This window comes from Notothenia coriiceps, unplaced genomic scaffold, assembly GCF_000735185.1.
Source record: "Notothenia coriiceps isolate Sejong01 unplaced genomic scaffold, NC01 NC01_scaffold00034566, whole genome shotgun sequence".
In the NCBI taxonomy this organism is placed as follows: Eukaryota; Metazoa; Chordata; class Actinopteri; order Perciformes; family Nototheniidae; genus Notothenia; species Notothenia coriiceps.
In genome coordinates this window covers 30,496-39,196 of record NW_011367267.1, presented here as the reverse complement: position 1 = coordinate 39,196, position 8,701 = coordinate 30,496, and the positions used below count along the sequence as shown (strand labels likewise).

General features: G+C 38.3%; 1 protein-coding gene across 1 annotated transcript; it reads left to right on the top strand.

The window, feature by feature from the left end:
- The first annotated feature begins 965 nt into the window (after positions 1-965).
- On the top strand, positions 966-8,644 carry LOC104962365 (vesicle-associated membrane protein 1-like). Its single transcript, XM_010790806.1, has 5 exons — positions 966-1,025; positions 2,852-2,960; positions 3,164-3,322; positions 6,014-6,065; positions 6,891-8,644. Coding segments are annotated over exons 1-5 (339 nt in total). The 5' UTR covers positions 966-1,023; the 3' UTR covers positions 6,908-8,644.
- Positions 8,645-8,701: the final 57 nt, after the last annotated feature.

Genomic DNA, 8,701 nt, shown 5'->3' with positions numbered 1-8,701 from the left:
CGCGGTGCTGGTCTTGTGTGGTGGTGGTGTCAGCCTCTTTGTGACTGGTTTAGTTATACAAAAGCAGACGGTACAGTTTAATCCCGGTTTCCAACGCGTGCACCGGGTACACGTGACATTTTTATGTGGTGACTTAAAACAAGTACTTTACGTAGGTCTTTTTTTAACATTGGATGATGTATACAGCTTGTTATACGTTTTTTTCCCTCGTATACAATAATTGTCCCCACGCGGTGCTGAAAAAACCCGACCACTTCGATGAAAAACTTTACTCGGGTCGGCGGGGCTCCAGATGGTGGTTTATTTTAGGTTTAAAGCGTCCCAATGCGACTTTATTGTGCAAAATAAATATGTACCCTATTGATGTAGTCCCGACGTTGTTGGCTGGATAGTATTACTAATTAGGATAGTATTACTTTGCTAATCATGCTGGATAAGCCTCGATGAATGACATAGCGGAACGTCCGTTAAAGAAGGTTGCGAGAAAGAATGCGGTATGTTGAAATCTAAATCGAACTACAACAAAAAATCCGGTACACCTTTGAATGTTACTTCTGTTATTTCTATTTGAACTAGTTTTTTATGTATATAATAAGTTAATTAAATGTTAACACTGGTTTTAATGTAACGAAAAATATATTTCAATTATTTAATTACAAACGTGTTAGTTTCTTTGTTGTTCAAAGATTTGGTTAGCATAAATTTTATTAGACTACTGTCCTTAGCATTTCGTCTTATCGACTTGAAATTTGTTTTTTTTTTTGAGTGAATGCCGGAGATAGTAATGGCTACGTTTGACACAGAGTTTTTATTTGTGCAGCTTCTTTAATTCTACTAGTATTTTTATTTTTGAAAGAAAAAGGGAATTAGAATATCGTGACAAGAGAATACTGGACTCAACCTTCATTTACATTCAATTTGTCTCTCTCTCTCTCGATCTCTCTCGATCTCTCTCTTTATCTCCCTCCCCCTCCTCACCCCTCTCTCTCGGACTCAGATTATCTCCATCATCCTGCCGCTGAGATGTGAGTAACATATTTCATTTCGTTTGTATATAATATGCGAAATATCTGTTTACTTTTTCACATTACGAAGTGGTCAGACGGCTGAAAGCATTTTGTTACATTCCGCTCAATGCAGTTAAACAACTTTTCTTTCATTTTAATGTGTGTTTCCGAGATGTTGACCTTTGGTTTAATATCGTTTGTTGCTTTAATAAAACTCGGTACTGTGGAAAGACTGGGAGGAGACAAAGTATCACAATGATTCACCTGCAAAACTATCATTACTGCGAAAGTGCGTTTCACTCTTCACACCGTCAAACCAATATTCAGCTGAGCATAAACAAGAACTGAATGAAATGTGTCGCTTAAAATGACCATTAGTTGTTTTTCGAAAAAGCAAAACATATGATAAAGATTGTTTTATTGTATTTGTTCAGTGTTGTGGGGGAGGAGGGGGAGGTATTATTGCGTGCACTAATCTTTCTCCATTTTGCTCCTGAGAGGAGAGCAGAGAGAGGGACCTGCTATGTGTGTCACCACCTGCTGTGTGCATGTGTGTCTAAAACAGCTTTAAATATTTTTCGGATTGTATTCTTTCTTACACTCTCGTATACTTTAATGATATGCTGGGATGCTAAAGTTTGATGAGTCATGTTTACTATTTTGAATTCATGTTTTCAAATGAATTGTCTAAGGACAGTTCTGTTGCCTTATAAGGGGCTGACTGGTTAAAAAAGAAAGACAGTGGAGTATGAACTCAAATCGTCTACTTAACTTTAAAAAACAAACACAGCAATATCTTTTGAAAATACAAGTAAAAAGTCCTTCCTTCAATATTTTACTTGTAGAAACCCAGCAGTATACCCATTGAGCATATCTACCCATTTCAGAATATTTATTAAACATATAAATGGATTCAAATATTGTATGCATCAAGGCATTAATCTGTTTTTATAATCTGGCTTTTATTCTTTTATTACCTCACACAGATGAATAGAACTGTCATCAAAACTGTCTTGGTGCAGAGATGTTGCCATTTTCTGAGATCTACCCTCTCTTTGGTTTCTGTAAACACATCACAGACTCAAACATCAGATGTTATCTGTTGATGTTAATACATTTGTGGCTGAGTTTCAAAGTTGTGATTTTTTGTTTGCTGCCACATCTCTGCAGCCATGAAAAGCAAACCTATAACTTTCGTAATACGAAATATCTCATCCTCCTCCACAATAACACAACGTTTAACTTATAAACATTCAAAAAAAAAAATTATTTTAGACATTTCAATACACTTTTTCTGCCAAAGCCTGAACCGGTCCGACAGCTTATATGGGGACTGCTATGATTAAACTATTTTTACACTACGTTTTATAACTTAATATGTCCTGTAATTGTCCCTTTTGGCAGTATAACACTAAATAAAACATCTCTAAATTAAAAGACTAAAAGTGATGAAGATTCATTATAGTGGTCCAACATTATGTCGATTGAATGGAAATAATAGGAACTTTTTTGATAATCAATTGATGGTTCAAGTCATTTTTCATACAAAATGGCCGAAAATGTTGTTTGTAGCCCTTAAAATATTGGAAATCCCTGCTTTTCTTAGTTTTACATCATATTAAAGGAAATATATTTAGGTTTGGGACTGACAAAACAAGACATTTAAAGACATCAACAATTCAAAAATCTGTCATTTTAGCATACCAAACTATTGGTTTAGAAAATACTCTGCATAATAATTGATAATGTTTCAGGCCATTCAGGTGAAGAATGACTTTTACTGTTACTGAAAGGTTTCTGTGATGAGTTGCACTCGTTCCTCTGTCTCACCTCTCGCTCTGCAGGACGACTCCAGAAGGTGCCGGTGCAGACGGTGAGGGGGGCCCCGCGGCTCCGGCCCCCAACCTCACCAGCAACAGACGACTGCAGCAGACACAGGCACAAGTGGACGAGGTGAGGAAACCGCTCAAAGACGAGGAGTCACATTTGTATGGAATAATCTCAATGGAAACAAATGGTTAACTTGAGGCTTTTTTGGAATACTTTAGCACAAAATCAAATCAAAAGGCTTTCAAAAAGACCAATGAATGAAGTTATAACACCAGATTGATCCCAGGAGGGAGGCTGTGATGCTGACAGGTGTTGTTGTCCTTCAGGTGGTGGACATCATGCGTGTGAACGTGGACAAAGTCCTGGAGAGGGACCAGAAGCTGTCGGAGCTGGACGACCGGGCCGACGCACTGCAGGCCGGAGCCTCGCAGTTCGAGAGCAGCGCCGCCAAACTCAAGAACAAGTACTGGTGGAAAAACTGCAAGGTGGGCATGTGTTGTAGTATCCCATCATGCATTGGCCCTTCTCAGTACTTCATGAGGAGTATTTCTGCACCTTGCACCTTTTGCTGATCATAAAAAAATGCGAGACACCACTGGAGATCTAAAAGGCAAAACATGAAGTATTCACACCATTTCATGCTCTCATTGATTGATACAAAGGTGGAATAATCAGATCCTTTACTCAAGTACAAACACTACACTACAAGTGAAGTTGTGCACTCAAACCCTTACTCAAATAAAGCAATACGGTGCAATCAGTAGTCAAATGTTCCCTGTCAGTGTTTTACTATAATACATGATATTGATGGTATACTTTGCATGTGTGTTTACATTTGTGCTCGATTTAACTCCTTAATATACTGTTGGATTTTAATCTACAGCAGTGCATCATATTCTTTACTCTGCTATAGAGTGAAAAGTTACAATATTCCTTCCATATATAGCCTCTGAGAATTTACCATTTATAATACTTTTTGGTCTTCAACACTATCCTCAAAGTGCAAGTACTTCGACTTTGTAATTAATAACTCGATTGAATGTACTTGGTGACAATCCACCATTGAAACCAACATTGTGTATTGTTGATATAAACTAAAGCATTCTTTAAAATATGATGATGATGGTAAATTCATCAGCCGAATGGAACGAACCATCCGGTGTGAGATCAGCCGCCATCTTTATCCCTCGTTCCCCTCCCTCATCACATCTCGCTCTCCCCTGGTCATTCATCAGTCCGGCCTCGGCTGCCAATTCATTTTTATCTCACTCTGTCCGTCCATCGCTCCGCCTCTGACGGACAGACTGTGCTGGTTCCATATCCGCCAATCAGAAGCTGCCGTTTAGAGAGGCAGAGGAGGATTACTGACAGTGACCAGGAAGTCAGAGAGAGAAATCCCAATCTGGATTACAGTGTCAGTGTGGGATTATAGAGCCAGCTGTGATTTGTGATGTAACTCCACCCACCCCCAATACACACTAAAACACACGCTGATGTGTACGTCTTTACAAGTGAGGACATAAAGCATTATAGCCTTTAATATTAACGCCAATGACACCCAGGCCGTGTTCTTTGTGGTGTGTTTGGTGAAGTCTTTGGGGGGTGTTGATGATTTTGAACCCTCCTGTTGTCTTCGGGTCAAATCTGACCGATTTACTACTTTCATCAATCATAACTTTTTTGTTTTACATTCATTTGCATTAAGGCTTTATGATATCCTTCACAGTAGACATTTGAACATATACAATTGCTGATCAGTCACCACTTTGTAACACCCATGGTGTTCCCGGTCAAAAATGACCGCCATACAGGAGGAGGAGGCGTGTGGCACAGTGGGTTAGTGCATTGGTGATCAGATCAGGGGGATCAGGGGATCACAGGTTCAAACCCCACTGCAGTCAGCATGTCGTTGTGTCCCTGAGACACTTCACCCCAAATTGCTCCTGTGGGGATTGTCCACAGTATTGAGTATGGAAGTGGCTTTGGATAAAAGTGTCTAACAAGTAACATGTAATGTATACAGAAAAGGAATTAGTAACCATCTGGATAAGATAAAACACACACACACACACACTCTAGATGTGCCCCCCCCCCCTTATGTGCTCATCCCATGGCTCATCCCCCCATGTGAATCACACCTGTCTGGCACTGGCACAAACACACACACAGAACAATTTGACACATTTCCCGCTCTTATGTGCCCATCCCCCCACATGGCTCACACCTGGCCCACGCAATACAAGTTCAGTGTCTATTCTTTGTATATTTACATGTATACCAGTAGTCTGATACAATATTTAGAGTTTGAAAGGGTGTTAAATGAAATGTGCTGATGATTAAAGGTTTTTGTGTAATAGCAGTTAAACAGGACCGGTCAAATTTGACCGCGAACACCAAAGTAAAGGGCGGGAAACGAAGACAATAGGAGGGTTAAATGAGTTTTCAACCAATGCCTTAGAACATAAACACTATATCCTATTATATATGTATTAAATCCTGATATAACTTCTTCCTCTGTGCCATTGTTGTCCAAAACCTAATAAAAACACTTCAGTAAGCTGTCGCGATGCAGTGGGTGACAGGTTCCTTCGCTACCATTCTACTCAATTCCACACACACCGTCCCAAATACTCACTAGATCCCCAAATGCAGATTAATCCGCGGCTGAAAATAGTCCCCGGAACCAATCCATTTACTCACTTACTCATCATTTCCTTGTGTTACATTCATTTTCGACTAACATCTGGTTTCTCTATTTTTGCTTTGTTCTCAGTAACCCACAACACCCCCCCCCCCCCTATCTCTCTCTCCTCGCCCTATCTCTCTCTCCTGTCCTCTCATTGTTCCTGTTAATCTCTCTCCCCTCCCCCCACTGAGGTGATGTGATTTCCTGTCTGTCCCTACTATGTCATCATGTGGATTTATTTATCGAGTACGTAGGTCCATAATGTGTAGCTTTGCATATTGTATTTGAACCAAAATACCCCACACTAAAACACTATCACGTGGTCGTGGAGAAAAATTCAAATGGAAACAAATTAAACAACAGACATTTTTTTTTTGTCCCCTAATTCCTCTCTAATTTCAAGGCTTTGTTTGGCATATTTCAGACATAAAAGATATTAAGGTTATTCGTGAATTTATGATGTGACTTTGTTTGTCTCTTTTCCCTCCAGATGATGATCATGATGGCAGTCATAGGTGTAATTTGTTTTGGAGTCGTCTTCTGTGAGTAATTAATCTTTAGTTTCAAATAGCAAACTTTCCTTATTTTTTAAAAGGGTTCTCTTCTTTAAAATATCTGCTTCCTCATTTTCAACAGTATTTCTTTCTGGTATAATTCAGTCAGATGTTTCCTGTTATATTTTCTGTCACTCTTTTTGTGTTGTGACTAGACGACCACAGATGATGTTTGTTCATCTTTTGACTTGTCTAGCACCATCATCAGAGCAAAGTGCCCCTGCTCTGACCACCACTTTGATTTGTGACTCAAAACAAGGGTTTCATTAAATTGGCTTTTGATATTCGTGGATGAATAAATCCTCACAATTTAGTTTTACCCTCTGGTCTTTGCTGTAGGGCCGACATCATGATACCTCTAAGGAAAACATTACTTTTATGGACAGAAATGTACTAATAAATGTAATAATTTTGCACACAATGGATGTCTGAATCTAACAGGAAGATCACAAAGACATTTGTTCAAAGGAACTGTTTTTATGACCCATTACCTTTCAGCTTGTGCAGATCTGTTTTCAGACCAACAGGATTTAGGCTTGTATTTCTGTTTGAGGGAGACAGAAAATAATTGTTTTAAAGATTTTTACGTTTAAGTGTATTTAGAAAAAAATAACATATTATTGACCCTAAACAAATACAAACGATTGTCATTCAGAATATGAATTATGGCAAATCAAACTACTGAAAGTGTTTGAAAAATGTCTACAAAAGAAGTATCAGGAGGTGCAGTTTGTCAGTCGTTGTAGAATTGTAACAGTCAAAATCATTCCTAATTGTCCCATCCACTCTAACTCCTCTGCTCTCCCTCCTCAGTGTATTTCTTCTACTGAGCAGCTCTTCAGGGATGGACAGAGTTGCAGGACGAGTCTGCACCAACGCCATCGAGCCGAAACCCAGCCTCTCCTCCTGCTCTTCATCCTCCTGCTCTTCATCCTCCTCTTCCTCAGAAAAGCTCCATGCTCGGTCTGTAATGTGCTCCAGTCCAGTGCCTCCTTCTCTTCTTTTCTCTTTTCTTCTACATACATTTCTCCGGAGTGAATGTAATATTCTTGTTTCAGGACAGTTAAATGATGAGTACATTAAAAAACAAAATGTTTTTCTTCCTGGTTCTTGTATTGTCCTCTCTACAAAATAAAATGAAGTCATATTTATTGTAGCCAAGGGGTTTAAACACAAAAAGACATTTTACTGCATGTCATAAATCCATTGAACCAGGATTTGTTCATTTGGTCTAATATGCCATATATGGCTAAAGCTCTCTGGATTATATTATATGATTTTTTTTTCTCTCACCTACATAAAGGGATTTACAAAAATGGGTCGCAGAAAGTCCGATTACATTTTTTATAAGGGACAGGAAGTGTTGTGGCTTTTTCTTCCATTGCTTTGTCACCTGACCATTTATTTTGTTTGCCAGCTGTTTTGTACAGTATTGTTCAGGACAGCTGCCCTCTTGATGTCAGTATTGGTACTGCTACTGATGTATTTCCGTTTTAGATACAAGAACAATTTGGATATATTTTCCTCCTGCGTGTGTCCGTCCCGTGAGTTATGTAACAGTTGTGATGCAGCACTTCCTGTTTCTGTTGTCTCGTGGACCTGTTTTGTGTATTTCAGCTGTGGTTCAAATGTTTCTGCTTGAATGCGACTCCTCTGTATATTTCTGAGGCTTTTTCTGAATGAAACGGTGAGACTGTAGAAATCATAGGTGGATTATTTAAAATGTAAAGAGAAATATTAGAGTTTAAATCTGTGAGTGCTTGAGCTTTCCCACTGCGTTAGCTGATGTTTCTGTACTGCTTAAAAACCAAGATTACATTTGACATTTAAAAAGCAGTTATGTTGATGGACGGGGATCTCAAATAAATTAATATTTCCAAAATAAATGCTATGTTTTTGCCCTGATTTATCCATAAAAGTTTGTCCATGTTTTTTTTAATGTTATTTTCTTGTCTACTGGTGACAAATAGGAATAGCTGATTGATACCAGCATTTGATAAAAGATGCTTTGACTGCACATTAACTCAAAGCAGGTTTTCCAGTATTGTGTTCTACTTGAAAAAGTCTAAATAACTACATTCCAAATCTATACCTGAATCACCCAATCAAGGAGCTATCTAAAACAAATACAATTTGGGTGGTTCAAAACTGTTATAAAGTTTAAATACATTCCGACTATCTTTGAGACAGAACAAGGAACATGATGGTATTAAATATTTGGTTCTCTTATTTGTATTCATACACCGTCTTCCAAGTACTAACAGAGAGAACAGTATATGAAAACATTTTGTACCTCTATTATATCCACATTTTTGAGTGTTGGACATAAACTCCCTACACATTAAAATATAAAATAAGTAAAAATTGGAAAGATGGGTACATTTGTGAGAGTAGATGATCAGTTAACATTAAATTAATGAAGAAGTGCTACAATGAATTTAACATCAAAAATGTATATCTGAGATACATTTACAGGAGGGTCCTGTACTTAGAATTGAAGCCAGTTTATAGTTATCTTTCCCTTACCTCACGGAAAGTAAAAACATCTAAAAACACATGAATTCAATGATAGCATTAGGTCATTTTACTCTAATGTGAACACAGAAGGCCACCGTAACCCACAT